General features: G+C 41.0%; 1 protein-coding gene across 2 annotated transcripts in view; it reads right to left on the bottom strand.

Annotated features, from left to right (window-relative positions):
• The window catches only part of PARM1 (prostate androgen-regulated mucin-like protein 1), a 111,830-nt gene that overhangs the window by 5,656 nt on the left and 88,786 nt on the right, over nt 1-17,388 (bottom strand). For both annotated transcript variants that reach the window (XM_011966159.1, XM_011966160.1), the window contains one exon: nt 7,838-7,916. In XM_011966159.1, the coding sequence (XP_011821549.1) occupies nt 7,838-7,916 (79 nt within the window). The remainder of the gene's footprint in view (nt 1-7,837; nt 7,917-17,388) is intronic.

The raw sequence follows: 17,388 nt of genomic DNA, 5'->3' as shown, positions 1-17,388 counted from the left end.
AAGTCCTCAATATGTGTTTATGAAAGAAACAGTGATTGTAAAAAATAAATCCAGAGTTCCCCTCAAAACTGATCTGTTCATAAGACAGGAGCTTCCTGGAAAGGAATATGGTCATTTTAAGACTAAAACCAATGGCAGGATTAGAAGAACATCACAAAATGAGCATTTGTTACCTCTAAGGCTCATGCTAGCATATAAATTATTATACCTTGCCACTGGAAATCATGTATGCTAGATACAGCACAAAAAATGACCACTCCCACTAATTTTTATCTCAGCTAGATGTGAAAATTAAACAAAATGAAAACACAATTTGAAGGTGCAAAAGCATTTGGTGTACTTTTGTCTGTGCTACAATAATTGCTACTGCACTTTTGAAGCTTATTTACATCTGCCAGGTATTTGCAAAAAGATGAATTTTTTTTTTTTTTTGCAAAGAACTAGACCTTGGCTGTGCTCATTTCAAACTCTTAGCCTTCAAAATTCTGATTTATGTCCTGAAGGCTGACTCTGCTGACCTAATCTAAGTACCCGAAAACCTGAAGATGTTCCACAATTTACTTTGCTTTCCATAAAGGCTCACATTCATTTCTGTGGGTGTGGGAATGAAAGAGACCACAAATAGAAACCCAGAAACACTACTGCTTCTTTGATCTACAGAAATAAGGGAGGTCGTTTTGGTAAACAAAGGTCATGGGCTGTCTATGGCCCAAATTTAAAACCTCCAGTTCCAATCAAGTCCTTTAGCAGGATAGTTGAGAAACGGAAGCTATAGAATGAACAAGTTAAAACCTTGTAACTAAAGCCCTGGAGCCCTGCCTAAATTTCAGCATAACTTACTGCTGCAAGCCTGACAAACATCTACTTAATAAACATGCTGCTTTATTGATAGGGTACTCCTGCTTCACCATTGTATGGTAATTGAACTTCTCACAGAATTTTTATATCTATCATATAATTTTATTCCCATAAAATGCAAGTTTGGTCAATAAATGTATGTCCTTGAATAAGTTTTTAACCCCCTATTTCTTCATCTATAAAATGGAGAAACTTTTTAAAAAATTGCTTTATGGTTGTTAGGAGGATTAAATAAGGTAATGAATATAAAAGGCTTGCCACATAGTAAATGCACATTGAATGTTGGCCAATATTGTTTTTTAATTTTTAATATGATAAATCTTATACAAGCACATGGTGAATCTGCCAAATAGTAAAAAATGTCATTGAATGAAAAGTGAACCTCCCTCCCAGTAGGAACTCTTGAAACTATATCCCAGGCATAGTTATAAAACCAGTTTCTTACATGATTGTTATTGTATTTGAATTTTTAAAATTTATTAATATGTTGGAATGGGGATTAGAGGTTTAAAAATCTTCGGGCTGTCAGGTTTTACTGGCTATGGTTATCTTAGGCAAGACTATTTGGTTAATGTTATATCTGAATCTCCTATATTGTAAGACACATCTATACAAACACTAGTAAAATAAAGGAAAAAGACTGGCCTTTACTTTCGTTTTTCTTTGTTCTTGTTGCTGTTGTTGTTTTTTTTTTTTTTTTTTTTTCCTTCCCATTGAAGAAACAGTGAGTTGAGTAAAATGCTGATAAGTGAGGAAAGATATACAAGAGATATGGATGAACCAAAATTGGGAATGTACTGAACCCATAGGGATTATTTACCACATTAATGAGCTTAAACAGGAAAAATTGGGTGTGCAGGGATTCCAGTCAGGTTTGGATAAATTGGATACTATTGTAGTAAGAGTAAGACAAACACATTTTTTTTGTATGTGTGATAAGAGGACAATAATTAGTGAGCATGTTAAACTTTCTAGGTCAGATGGCTTACTATTGGCAGACAATCATCACAGAAAAGGTCTATACATTGGCACATCTGTTTATTTGTAAACTAGTTCAGTGCCACAAGGTAGCTAGTAAAAGTCTGTGTGGTTTAACAGATTCCCATGGCTTCCCCTTCCCCAAGCCCTGGTTCTTCTTGATTAGGAGTAAACAAATGTTATTGCTGCACCCCCAAACTTTCCTATTCTGACTCATTAACTCATCCAATAATGTTCATTAAGCAACTACTATGCCAGAGACTTGATATTGTTCTAGTGGAGGAAACTGGTAGAGAATGCACTGATTCCAGTACAGGGAAGCACATGGTATGAGGGAAGCATGCACAGCAAGGAACTCAGTATGGAGAGGTGGGAGAAGGCTTCCCAGAGAAGGTCTCTCTTGAGCTGGACAACTTGAAATTAGCCAGATGAGAAAGGGGTGAACCAAACACCTCTCACAGAAGGATCAGCATGTTCAAAATTCCAAAGGCGATATATCTGAAACAGGGCAACATATCTGAAATATATACGAAACAACAAGGCAATCTCTCTGAGAAACTCTACAGCAGAGAGTGTGTTTGGAGTGGGTAAAACACTCAAAGTGTGATCCTTGGACCAGCAGCACTGGCATCACCTTTGAGCTAGTTAGAAAAGTAAATGCAAGGGCCCCACCTGGACCTACTGAATCAGAATCTATGGGGATGAGACCCAGGAAATTGTGTTTTTAATAAGCTCTCCCATTGATTCTTATGCACATTAAAGTTTAAGAACCACTGAGGGAGAAAATGGAGTAAACAAGACCTACAGAACTCCAAAAGGTGACCTGAAAAAGTCAACTGTGTATAACAAATTCTAGAAGATCTCGGCCTTTATGGCTGGCTGGGCCTACTCTAACAACCAGAAGAAATCCAATTGTACAACATGCAATCACTAGGAGACACAAAGTAAAATAGGTGACGTCTAACAAGAGATCTTAAAAGACAGGTCCTGTTGTGTCTATAAATCAAGACTGCATTTATTTTTGTGAAGAGAACACCCCATGTAGTCTGTCTGGGTCACTAGCACACCTAATTATAGCAACATCCACATCACCGGTCTTAGCAGATATGGTCTCCTGTGCAGGGAGATTATCTCTTGGTTGAACAGTTTTGAGCCAATTTAAACAAATCAAAACAGACTTATCTCATTCTTCAATCATCACTAATTAAAGACACTTCTGCAAAAGGCAGGCAGGGCCTTTGCTTTCTTTTAAAGTTGCAAACAAACCCTGGCATAAAGACTGCTCAGAGATAGTTTCCATTTATAAATGTGTAACATGGATGCAACTTCACAGGCGTTTCAGAATAGCACTAATGAAACTGCCAAACTGGAACATGGAAGACTGGCATATCAATATTCAATTAGGAAATGAGCTGTTGTACCATCTTTCTCCTCCTCCTCTCCCCTCTCCTTTGAATTCCTATGCCTACTGAATGGAAATGGTAGGATGGACACTGCGCTCCCAACCTCACAGCCTATGTGTTGGTGGTTACCAGTTTACTGAGTCCCTATTTGCTAAGCACTATTCTAACAATGACTACAGCAGTAACAGTAATTGCCCTTCCATCATCCTCACCTCATACCAGGCACTGAACGTTTATGTGTATCATAATTTAATCTTTGTAACAATCTTGAGTTAGGTACTACTATTATTATAGTCTCATTTTACATGAAGAAACTGAGCACAGAGTGATTAAAAAACTTGCCCCAGGCTGGGCGCGGTGGCCCACGCCTGTAATCCCGGCACTTTGGGAGGCCGAGGCAGGCGGATCTCCAGGTTAGAAGCTCGAGACTATCCTGGCCAATATGGTGAAACACTGTCTCTACTAAAAATACAAAAATTAGCTGGGTGTGGTGGCGTGTGACTATAGTCTTAGCTACTAAGGAGGCTGAGGCAGGAGAATTGCTTGAACCCGGGAGGTGAAGGTTGCAGTGAGCCGAGATCACGCCACTGCACTCCAGCAGCCTGGGCCACAGGGTGAGACTCTGTCTCAAAAAAAAAAGAAACTTGTCCTAGAGTGCATGTTCTTAGTCACCATGCTACAGTCACTCCAGTTACTCTGCATTCATTACTTCATTTCATCTTTAAAACAACCTTGAAAGATACATATTATTAGCTCTATTTTTTGCAGATTGAAGAAATTGAGGATTAAGGAGTTAATAATTTGCTCAAGGCCGCCTAAATAGTAAGCAGAAGAGTCAGCATTAAACTTGACGGCAAAGCTCACATTTTTCCCTCCACACCACACTGCTGCAGGTTAAAAGCTGGGGTCATAAACCAAGAAGGACCCTGGGTTCAGGGCAGTTCATTTTATAAGTCACATCCAAAAGTGGCTCAGGTTTCAAAAAGATGTGGTTCTCCAGGCAGGGGTCACTGTGACAAAACTAGGGGTCATGGGTCCCTGGAGAAAGGGAGTGTGAAAAGCAGATGGCTCTTAAGTTTACAATGTCTTTAGAGGAAATGAGGATTTGGGAAGAAAGGTGAAAAGTCCCAACCCACTGTTAGCAGAGCTTGCCAAGCATTCTGTTTTTCTGGTCATGAGGCTGCCTTTTCAAGCAGATTCTCCCCTTGCATTTGCAGATAACTTGGCTGGGCCAGGGCCATATCCTATGGTTGCAGGTCAGAAGCTAATGGCTCCCTATGGGTTGTGATTTTAGTCACTTGCTGCTCCAGCCAAACCAGCTAAAAGACCACAGAAACAGACTTTTTGTTATGTTATTGTTTTTAGAAATCTGGAATGAAGAAAGAAGAGTAAGTTCCCAGCCAAAGCAAAGCCTATCCTTAGGAACATACATGCACACACACATGTCAATTGAAGTATTTTTGATGAATGATTAATGGGGCTTTCCGACAATCTGGCAAAATAACAGTTGAAGGGGTTTTAGCATAGCCTTAAGATTCATAACAACGATTAATCTCTTTATGTCATCATTTTACCGAAATAATTAATAGAGAGGCAGAAAGGGGTTTTCCTTAGGGGGTTTCTGAAACCTCTTAAGGGTCTAATAACTGTATCCATTCATTCTTAAGTTTATAGTGCTTAAACTTAAGTAGCATAATAGATAAATAGCAACCTTATATTTATGCCACTGTGGATCTTACTATATTTAGGAGACAGAAGCTGAATGGGGAAGAATAATAATGATTTATTCAATTTAATCATTGACTTAATTTATCTGGTGCTCTGAAGGCCTGGGGAAAATATGGCTTAAAATAAAATTTTAATCAGCACTCATCAGAGCAAATTGTAATGGCCTGCTAACAAAATTTTCCAAGCACGGTAAGTTCTGTGATGGCAGAACTGTGTCACATCACTGATGTGGCCTGGCACATGGCTGACGCTCTACAGCTGTCTATCAAGGTCTGTCGTCCCAGGGCTCCTTCCAGTCTACCACTTTGATGATGATGATGATGTTGGCAGTGCTATGTACTTGCTTCCAAACAAAGCTACGAGGTAGAAACTACTGCCCTTATTTTACAGGTGAGGGAAATGAGGGTGAGTGGTGCTCTATGACATGCCTATGTCACAGTGCTGGAAATAGTAGAGCTAGGATTTGAACTGAGGTCTCCCTGCTTGTGGAGTCTGAATTGTTAATCACTGTTTTAGACTGCCTGCGTATAGCCAGTGTGGGTTTAGAGGTGGTAAACTTGAATTCTTGCCAAAGTGAAGAGGAACAGTCCTTCCAGTTACTTCCCTACCGTTTTGGGTAAGTGTGTAGCAAGAAGGAAGTGTTTCTATTTCACTCCACACGTCAGTGAAGGTTGTATTTTTGATACTGTAGCCCGTTAGGAACTCACCATTGGTGATTCTAAAATGACTCTAAAATGTATGTGTAAGTTCCTTTTTGGGGAGGAGGGGCAGAACATATTTTTCAACAGATACTTTGTTATAAAATGGAAACGAGGTTCCCAGAGTAGTTCATAAAAGCCAATTTAACTCATAATTAAAATACGGTGTATCTGCAGCAATAAACTAATAATTAAACCAGATGGAAAAAGGTACCATTCAGTAAGACATAATTTATAAAATTAAGTTGAGTGCTCAAGGACATGCAGACTTAATGAAGAGAAATTTTTTTTATATCTGGGGGAAACTTCTGGATGCTTTTATAAAATGTTTTATTAGAAACAGATCATGTGGGCCCTTTCATTCCAATTTCTCTTCAAAACCTGGCTTTCTTGTTCTTTGTATCGTTGATGCAGGTGATATTGCAAGGCACTCTCATACTTGACATTATCAAGATTGATTTGGTGCACATTTAGAACACAAGATGGAGGGAGATGAAAGGGAAGGAGGAGGGAAGCGCTCCCAGTGGGCACTGGGTGGGGCTGGGCGATGAGTGGGGATGAGACGAGGCAGCAGCAGAGTGGATGTGTGCTCTGAGATGAGGAATCATATCCATGAGCTCTACATGGGAACAAGGGCAGGAGGGAAGGACAGGGTGGCACAGCTTCTTGAGGAAGAAGCATGGCTGCTGAGGGTACAAGTCACGGGTGTCTGTGTGTGTGCTACAGTGCCAATGGGATTGTGTGTCTTTATGTTTCATTGCTTATTTGTTCAATATATCAAGCACCGTCTTGGTCCCTAGCACTGTCCTCACAGACAAATCCAGGTCCTCAAGGGCCTTACATTTTTTGTGGGGAAAAGAGACAATAAATAAGCAACACATATGCAAAAACAAAATAATAGCTAGAAAATAAAATAATAGACAGTGGTCATAGCCAAGATGGACTTAACAAGGCACTAAGAGAGTAAATAACACGGGCCCTAAACTGGAAAGGATATCTCTCAAAGGAAGTGAGATGAAAGTCAATGTACACAGCATGAGAAGGAGCTAGAAGAAGAGCATCTCAGGGAGGGACTAGCAGGATCCCAGGGCCTGGGGAAGGAAGGACAGAACCTGATGTGTCCTAAGAATTGGAGGGAGCTGGAGTGACTGGAGCTCAGGGCTTCTGAGGGAGAGAGGGATGTGATGATTGGAAAGAGGGAGGCAGGCATGGTCCAGGATGACTGAGGGCCATGCTGAGGAGTTACAATTTAATTCTCAGTGCAAGGGGAGCCACTGGGGTTTTTCACGAAGGGAGTGACAGGGCAGAGGAGCTTACATAGAAATAGTTCTGGCTGCTGAGAGGAGAACGAATTGGAGGTCAAAGGTGAGTGTCCTCACCATGCAGCCTGTGTCTTCTGTCCTTTGTTATGGGCACTGCACAGACTGGGAAATAAGACGGTCAGTTGCCATCTGGCATATTACAGCTGGAAGGACACTCAGAGACTGTGAGTAATGTGGTATTGAGACTTGATTTCACAGAGCAATAGAAGACATAAATGGAGGACTCACAGAGTATTGCAACTTCCTATTAGGCTAAAGAAAGTAAAATCTCAGCTACTATTACTTAATTTCATAGGAGAAAAGATATTTTTAAAACCAAAAATATAAAGACATAATCACAGGGGAAAAAATAGTTTTATAGGAAAAGCCACACCTTCCTTATATTTTTTACATTTTGCTTGAGAATCAGTGGAAACCTCATTAACAGATTGGGTACAAATGCACAGTTCGGTATTCAGAACATCAGAATTTAGGAACCATTGATCCCACCCTTCTACCCCCTTTCACAGATGAGAATAGGTGAGCTTTAGGAGGCATGTGGCTTTCCCAGGGTAATGAGGTACATTCAGGACAGAGAGCCTAGGCTTCAGTCTCCCGACTCCACGTTAATTCTTCTTCCATTGCATCATCATGCTGTATATCTCAGCTTACTTCTTCTACTTTGCCAAGGTACATCTCTACCTGTGTTGTGCGAAGTAGGAGAACACCCACCATTTTTCACTTCTCTGCCAATATTTCTGAGGGCTCAGATACCTATTAAGGAACAAGTATCCAGCAAAACAGCGCTCAGAACCAGAACCCAATAACACAGAATCATTTTCTCTAAAGAGAAGACGAAGCTGCGTCTCACCTGATCTTTAGGTAGGCCGCAACTCCAAACACCAGCAGCACCACGGCGATGACTGTCACGGTAATGGCGGCGATGCTGCCTGTGGGGGAGGAAGGGCACAGAAAAGAAGATACATGAGGATACGGGGTATCACGTGACTTTGGCGTGCATCGTATCCACCTTCTGCCTGATCCCATCTTTTCTCTGAAAGGGGAAAAAGCTACTTCAGATCATTCTGTATGACATTCACAGTTAGAATAAAACCCAGGATCTTAACTCTGTTACCAAAACACTTTTTATGCAGGTAAAATTGGGTAAATGATCAATATTTATCAAGACTTTTTGGCTGACCTGGAATTCAGAGAGGAGTACTTAGTCATATTTTGATTATCTTTTTAAGAATGACATCAATCTGTTGTTGTTGCTGCTGCTGTTGTTTGCAGGGGTAGTGGGTTTTACATTTCTTTTTGTCCTATTTTCTTCTTTTATGGGCTCTGCCTCTTCTTTCTACTACTTGTGAAATATTGAGAGACTTAGGATGTTTTATTCAAGGGTCACTACAAAGTAATGTGGTTGGTTTTTTCATAAAAATATCAGCAGTATCCACTTTTAAAGGGTCGCCTTGGTAGGAAATACACTAATTTTCATGAGGCAATCAAGTCAAAGCATTTTAAAACATTCCTCTGTGGGAAATATGTTCAGTTTTCATTCTTGAATAGTAAACTTGGTTTTATAGAGAATAAAGCAAAGTTTGATATATAGAATAAGGTCAGGTCTGATAGGTAACACTATTTTGTGTTTGTAGAAATATCCTGGTGCGATATAAAGTAACGTGAATGTTTTATTCTGTAGTTTGAAATCTGGTTCCAAAAGCAACTCTTAATGGGCAGTTTAAAAAAACTCTTTGAGCATGTACCCATGTAAGAATAACCATACCTCCTCCAAATACTACTTTGAAGCACAACATGCTTTTTGTGTGAGCTTTGCATTAATAATGAATATACTTTAGTTTTATTTCACCTTAAAAATGGCAAGAATCAATTGGGTTCTTGTCCCCTACTACTTAAAGTGAGTTTTTGGCACTAAAGCTGGTGTTAGGGACCCCATTTACTCTTTTAGGCAACTGGGGAATTATTTACTAGTACTTCAGCAAATGAATTGGACTCTTTTAAACACACTGCAAAGAGCACAAGAGATTTGGAGTCTGAATATGTGGATTTGAGTGTGGTCCAACTATTAGTAGCTGTGTGACCATGAACTATTTACTTAACCCTGACGACTCTTACACTACTTACCTGCTGAGACAGAGGAATAAGAGTGATCTACCCATCTTGCATGATTTTAAGGGGATTAAATGAGATGCCAGGTGCACCAGTTTAAAGCACTATGCAAATATATGATCCTGGACCAATTCTCATCTCTCGTGTACTAGGTCTCAAAAGTGATGACTCTCCCCCACATTTTTGGAGATTTATCACTGTAGATTATTTTAGTATCTCTTCTTTTATTTATTTATTTTTGTCTGCTGGTTATGAATGGCTCCTGTTACTGTTCGCTTTATTAGCCTTCCCACCAAAAGAATTGTAGCACAGTTAAGAAGCCAATCAGTCCACTTGTTAATTCTTTAGTAAGTTCTCAAAAGCTTTGGATGAAAGAATGCTACATCAGACATCTATGCTCCTGTTGGTTATAATTTCTAAAAGAGAGATAAAAAAAATCATTGCTAACATTAAAACTGAGACGAAGACTTATCATATTTAACCATTTCAGAGCTTACAAGCTTCTGAACACTCACAGATCCATTTTTTTGCTCCTGGAATCATTTTGAGCCAGATTAATATAATTATCATAATAATTCTCTTTCCCTTTTTACTATTGTAAAGACAGAATTACGGCACTGAATGATCAAATGTGCAGACTGGGTCAAGTAGAGAACATCCGAGGTCAGTTCCCCTTATGGAAAACCTCCACTCCTACTTCGAAAGACTCCTCTTGGCTTCTTGGCCTCTAAACTGTGTTGAAATTAGAACAATTCAAAGTTCACTGAAGCCTCGTAATAGCTCTTTTAAAAGCTTATGAAAGGAGGGTTATAACCACAGGGTAAGGTGATAGGAGTATTTTAAGATTCAAAAAGATACGTAATTGCAATTAAGAGAAGTGTAAAAAGCTGACCTTTTAATTTAATTTTTCTTTTTTAAAACTGGAAGAAAAAAGAAGGAATGTAGCTGATTTTCCCGCAAGACTCTTCTTTCTTGCTCCAGGGATAGCTTAATATAGGAAATCACAGGTTTGGCCTTTTTCAGAGATTCTTCTCTAACTTTAGCAGTTGGGTCCCCTCCAACTTTGTGATTTACTGAGTTTATTTATATATCACCTCTTTCTAAAGATAAATCAGGCAGGTTCTCCAACTAAAGTGCATTCTTTTTTTTTCTTTTTGGATTGTAAGTGATAGAGTGACCACTTCTCCTCCATGTAATAGGAGGCTCTCTAGCTCCAAGTTTACCCCCAATCTTCAAATGGGGCTCTTCCACGTCACCCTACCATGTCCATAGAAGACAGCCTATATGACCAGAGCTGGAATTAGCCAGTTATTTTCCTCCTGATGGGCCCTTGAGGGCAGCTGGGCAAAGGGGCACTTCTGAGAGTTTGTACAGCCCAATATAAGGCCAAATGGTATAAGATAAAATAGATAGTACTTAAATATTTGAACCACTGTATTAACTATTCTGCTACCCACTGACTCTTCTCAGTGGATGCCAGCCATGGGAACAAGAGTCCTCCAGAAGCAGAAAACCTTTATCTGGCCCTGAGCCTAGGAGATCTTGTATCCTGAGCTTGCTGTTACCTCCACAGCAGTGGCTACTTTCAGAAGCAGCTGGTAACATCAGCCCTGGGAAGTTCCACACCTGAGGGCATCACAGTTTGAGAACATGAAGGGGTTGCTGAGCCCATGTTAGCACAACTTTATAGGGTGACTGAAAAGGTTTTATTTCCTCCTTGTGAAAACAAATGCCATTTCCCCCTGAGTTCTGTTTAAACTAAACTGGAATTCCCCTCCTCCTCCTCTTACATTTTTCAATATGAGGAAGGGAGAGAAAAAATGAGGAAGGTGTGGCTGGGGGGCAGGGGAGCCTCTGCCTTACGAGGAAGGTGCGGGACACTGACAGGCAGTGCACTGGGAGTGGAGACACGGGGAAGGTGGCTCGCATTTCATTTCTTCCTCATTGGGATTTGTAAGTTAGAGAGTGGGTGTGACTCATGTGATAAAGCCCTGGAATGGGCAGAAATTAAGAACTGGAGGAAACTTATCTATATGTTTTATAATCCAAGATACAAGAATATTCCACTGTACTAGCACATTTCACTCTACCAACATGTTCTGCCTATCCAAAGGGTTGGTGAAGGCCTCTGAACCAAAGCCTCTTTGAATTTTGGTCTCCCTGAAGTCTGGAATTCCTCAGGGTTGCATTTTGCCACTTTTTTTTAATGGCCCAGGACCAGAATAAACGGGCTAAAGAATAACCATAGCTACCGTTTGCAGGCGACTACTTTGGGCTGAGACTGTGCGCAAAACTGTACAGCTATCATCTTATTTAATTCTCTTTACAAGGAAGAATTGTTCCCATTTTATGGATGAGGAAGTTAAGGCTCAGAGAGATTAAGGTTTTACATGAGTTAAATGATTGAACTAGCAATTGGACCCAGTACTATTTAATCCAGGTTTTGCATTTTTAATCATTAACTTTTCTTAGCTTGGCCAGTTCCTATTCTTCTTCATCATCTAGCTAAATATCAACCCTTCTGAGCTGTTTTCCTTGACACCCCTGAATAAATTACAGTGCCGTTGTGTGTTCTCAGATCTCAGCATCAACTTCTTTCAAGCATTCTGTGTTATGTTCATATGCTTCCCTAGGTCAATTCTATTCATGGCCATCTTGCATCTCTTCCCATTTCTTTGTGCACCGTTAGCTTAAGGCACCATCTTTGTCCCACAGTGGATACTTAACTGATGTATTTAATGTTGAATAAACAAATATAATTTTAGCTTAAAAAAGATTACTGGAAATTTTTTTATACCCTAATAGCTGTGCTAAGAACGTTTCCACACAGCTGACTCACCACATATTCACCTTGGAATCACCTGCTCCAGTTCTTACCTGAGTACCTACTCCTACGACTACATCTGTGGTCCCAACTCCCCAGCCCCCTGCCCTTCTCACTGTGCACTTGAAAGTCCCCATCAGTGACCAAGGTGGTTAGCTGGAGGAGAGTTCATTTAGGAATAAATCAGTCCATTCTCATGCTGCTAATAAAGGCATACCCAAGACTGGGATATATATATATATAAAGGTTTCATGGACTCACAGTTCCACATGGCTGGTGAGGCCTCATAATCATGATGGAAGGTGAAAGGCACATCTTACATGGCGGCAGGCAAGAGAGCATGGGCAGGGTAACTCCCTTTTATAAAACCATCAGATCTTCACTATCATGAGAATAGCATGGGTAAAACTCACCCCCATGATTCAATTATCTCCCACTGGTTCCCTCCCATGATGCATGGGGATTATTACAATTCAAGGTGAGATTTGGGTGGGGACACACAGCCAAACTTTATCAAGGAATAATTGTCTAAATAGAGTCAGATAACATCCTTGAAGCAGCCAGAGTAAACTCCTGGTCAGCCTGGTCGGCCACTACTCCACTCCCCTACAACCCTGAGGAAGGAGGCTGCCTTCGGGGTTATTCCTTTCCCTGTTTTAGCTCTGTTCTATACCCTGAGGCAGTCCAGGAATGTGTGGCATCATTTAAGAGTCTCTCTCCCCACACTCACACATCCCCATGGGCCCGCACGCCACACACATGGGCCCCTTTTCTTTCTCACACACTCAGAAGGGGTTCTGTTCACATCCAAGCCTCCTGCCTCTCACTTGACTAAAAGGATCCTTCTGTATTCCTGGGCTTAGCAATATTCTCAAACCTCAAATGTTCCTCTAGGGACTCTTCTCATTGAGGGATTTTCTTTTTATTTCACTTTAAACATGAAATAAACATTTTATTTGAGCTCTTTGGAAGAACTATTAGCATTTGCCCAATTGTATCAAAAATATAAATATTAGGACATGATGGGATGAACCCAAACAACCTCTGAAGAAAGAACTTTGCTGGGCTCTTTAAAGAAGTTTTTGTTGCTCTGAGAGAGCTAGGGGTGGAGGAGGTGATGGTGGAAAGTTTCCAGAGGTGAAAAAGAGGTGAGTGTCTCACTGCTATCCATAGATGACTCCTGAGCCACATTCTCCTTGAAAATTCACCAGTCAGCTTATTTAGAAGGTGCATGTAGATACTTGACCAAGTTCCTGAGTATGTGTGCATGCCTCTGATCTATTTTGAGAAGAGTCTTTAACAAACCTCTTGACTGTTTTTCAATATTCTTGCTCTTTTCTTTCCACTTCCTGGTCCAGAGATTAGGTAAGAATCGGAGAAGAGGAGCAGGTGGCCACTTCAGAGTGTGTGGCGGCTCCTTCAGTCAAGGTCACCAAGAGGGAAGGAACATTTTGTGTCAGAGGAATTCTTTCTCTTTAAAAGCATGTGTCTGTGGATGTGCTGGAGGAGGGAAGTGGGTCACTGGCGAGGGCTTGACAGTTACAACTCTGTGCCTGCTGAATCTCTATATATTATGCTAGGCTCTTCATTTTCACAGCCAGAGTATCAGATCATCTCTCCTTCCTCCAAAGAACAAGAGTAATAGCAAGAGAAATAAACAACAACAAAAATAAAAGCAACTAACATTTTCCAGTTACTTACTGTGTGCCAGGGACTGTTCTATGAGCTTCACTTATTTCAGTTCATTTAATCCTCATGAGAACTCCATAAAGTAGGTATTCTTGTTATCTCCATTTTACAGTTGGGGTAACTGAGTCACAGAGATGCTAAGGACCCAAAGCCACAGAACTGCTAAGTAGAAGAACTGGGATACAAGCACAGGTTCGAGAGTCCATGTGTTACCCACTAGGCTCTCCTGCCACCCTGGGCTCTAGTACTAAATCTTCAACTGTTTTAAAATAAAACCTACAGTTCTGGTGCATCCTCTGTCTGCTTTCTCTTAGCTGCCCTGGAATCAGGGCCTGCCTTAGGCTGTGTGATGGCGTGGCTCCTCTTGTACATACTGGTGAAGGAAGATTGAAGCTCAATAATTCAAATTAATTGGAAAGAGTTAGAAGCTAGTTAGAAGCAGACTACAGTTCTAGAACAGCAGCCTTAGATTGTTCGGGTCATTGGTTTCTAGTGTGTGTTGTGGTGCAAAATAACTGCTCAGAATGCTGCCAAATGCTGTTCATTTCAGTGTATTAAATAACCCAGGGTACATGGTAACTGCAATTTGCTTCTAGTGGGGCGGTAGTGGGAGCAGGGTGTAGTTTGTGAGATGGAGAGAAAGTTAGAAAAGAAAACCTCAGTTCTTAGACACTGCAACCTAGGTAGATCCTAATTTTACCATTATTGAAAGTCTCTTTGTCTTCTGGCCTTGTCTGCTTGGATTTCATTCCCATTCTTCTTTCCATTCTACCCCATGCCAGGGGAAGCACATCTTGTCTCCTCCCTCTTACCCCAAATCCACCCTATAAGCTTCTCCTGAATGAACTCCATGGGCTCACCTTAAGCCAGGACAGTGTGGGGTACAGAGACTCAATAGGCCAGGGCCCTGAGGTGTCACCACTCCATGGCAGAGACAAGTGTCAGGCCCCAGGAACCATACTGGGGTGTGCAGGATTGGATGGATAGACAGGCAGGGAGGCAAGAGAGGTGAGTAGTGCCAGCCTCTGTATTTCTGCCTGTAACTAAGGTGGGTGGGCCTGTAAAGTCTGGAGCAGTCTTGGAAAGAGCTGGGAATGAAGCTGTTCTCTGATGGATGGGGCAGGACTTGGACAGACAGCAATGGAGGATCGAGGCAGGAATCACCTCGGAAGAGAGCAGACACCCAACATTTATGGGCCTGAAGGGTTTGCACTGGGCTTAAAGACAGAGCACCTTGACTGGTGTTCTTATCTAAAAAATGGACTAATCCCTGTCCTCTCCACCTCACAGGGCTACTGGGAGGATCAAATGAGATGAAATGCTTTGTAAATTAGCATGAACAAAGAGGGCTGTTGAGATCTTTGTAGAGGCCAGTGCCTTCATTTTATGGATTAGGAGACTGAAAGGCTGCCGGACTGACTAAGTGACAAAACGAGGACCACAGGCTATATAAGAAGGCATAATGGAAACTAACAGAGATCATGTAAATGGTTGAGTACTCAGGACCAAATCATAAAAACTTTGAAAGCCAGGGATCATGGTGTTTGGCTTGATAGTTTGGGGAGCAGGGACCATGGAAATGCTTTGGGAAGAAGGATGCACCTTTTATGCAAAATCCTTCTCAAGTTCAACTTTCTCTTGGAACTCATCCCTGATGACAGTCACTATCTTGAGTCCTCTTTTTCTAGACATTTGCTGTCTTATTGTGTATGGGACAATTTAGTAAGTTTATTTTAGTATGTAACTGATACTGCCATATGTAGCTGTGGGTGGTTATACATATTATACATATAAGACGTAGATGTATGAAATACACTGTCATACCAGTGGTTTTATGGGAATACGTTCTGCCTACTCTCTAGACTGAAAGTCTCTTAAAGCCAGGTATACTACATTATACTTTATTATTTATCTAGGCCTAAAGTAAGTGATTCACAAAATCACTCTGATTTCTTCTGAAGCACAGCCACTTTAAAAAACCTGAACTTTATTAGTTGTTACGTTGCAAAAAGAAAGCATCTTTATAAAGAAAACAGCTTGCATAAAAGTATGCTACAGAAGTATTTTTAATTTAACACAACCTAAGCTTGTCCCTGTAAATAAGTAAATTAGCCCTTTTCCTCATTACTCCTCTCTCAAAATCTTTACATCATTAAGTTACTAGTCATTTGTTTACACAGAGTGGCAGAGGTAAATTTTATCAAAATTAGCCAAGTATTATCACAGCTGGAATGTTTTACCTCATGTTTATACTCTTATCTACATGCTAGTTAGTGGGCAGAATTGGGATTCGAACTGTGGGGTAGGATCCCAACATCTATGTTTCCACTTCATGTCATCAGAAGACCTGGTTTAGAGAGTGGCTTCACTTTTATCTAAAAGGATGTTACCTACCTAAAACCTGTAATTAAAAATGTATACTAGAAATATTAACCTTGGTTGAGATAATAAAATACTTGCTCTTGCACAAGCCCAGTGCTTGTTTCCTCTTTCTTCATTCCTCTCTCATAGGGGCACATCAGCTGTATTTTAAGGACCTGGGAAGTGCACGTTTGCAATGAATGCAAACCAGGCACACGTGTCGGCACAGTTCTTGGTTACCATGGTTTTAAAGTTTCTTCACTTCACTTAGAATTACAATCTTTTCCCACACGAATGAAGCCTCTTTTCCACTTGGAATTTATTTTAACTGTGTGTTCAGGTTGTTCAATCTCAGCTCTCTTTTGACACCTGTAATGTGAACTATACTGGTTTTCTAAGAATAATGAGAGATATTCTTCATTGCCTTTTCTCAAGGCAAAGCAGCCATCTTCCACCTTAGAACAACCGATTAACACACAGCAACTCCAGCTAAGTGTCCGGGATCAATCCCCTCATTCAGTTGTGCTAATGGAGCTCCCCAGATCAAAAGAAGTGTGCCAGGAATGAGGAACATCAGAGGCCAGGCTGGGGAATCTCAACTCCTAGGTCATCTCTGTGAAGGAAGCTTAGAGGGGTGAATATGGACTGCAGGAAGCATGCCACCATCTTGCTCAGTAGGTGCCAGCATCTCCATGAACAATGAGAGAGAAGAGCTTTTTGTTGTTGCTGTTGTTGTTAACTGTCTCCTCTATCTCTTTAGTATTTCAGTGATGGAAACAAGGCATGATCATGGATAAAATAATACTAAAGGGGCTGGGAGCAGTGGCTCACGCCTGTAATCCCAGCACTTTGGGAGGCCAAGGCGGGTGGATCACCTGAGTTCAGGAGTTCGAGACCAGCCTGGCCAATGTGGTGAAACTTTATCTGTACTAAAAATACAATAATTAGCGGTGTGTGGTGTGGGCACCTGTAATTCCAGCTACTTGGGAGGCTGAGGCAGGAGAATCGCCTGAACCCGGGAGGTGGAGTTTGCAGTGAGTCGAAATTGTGCCACTGCACTCTAGCCTGGGCAATGAGAGCGAGCAAAACTCAGTCTCAAAGAAAACAAACAAACAAACAAACAAAAAACTAAAGGGAAAAATAAATGAGAAAAGTTAGCGTATGTCCTTTGCAAAAATCATCCAGTCTGCTAAGGTAAAGGCTCAGATTCTTGTGGAGTTTACCAACCTTGGCAGATGAGAGCTTCCACACTGGTATTTTCTTGGTTCAGAGGACATAAGCAAGAAGGAAGAACTTCTAAGAGCCCAAGACAAAGTCCTAACCCTGGTTGCCAAGCAGTGTGCAAGTTTATCTTTTTTATCACAGAATATGGGCAGGGAACAGAGAGTCATAGTTTCAGGTTACCTATCCTGACACCT

This window comes from Mandrillus leucophaeus, unplaced genomic scaffold (assembly GCF_000951045.1).
Source record: "Mandrillus leucophaeus isolate KB7577 unplaced genomic scaffold, Mleu.le_1.0 Scaffold75, whole genome shotgun sequence".
Lineage (NCBI taxonomy): Eukaryota > Metazoa > Chordata > Mammalia > Primates > Cercopithecidae > Mandrillus > Mandrillus leucophaeus.
Note: the sequence above shows the minus strand (reverse complement) of the source record. Positions and strands in the feature narration are given on the sequence as shown.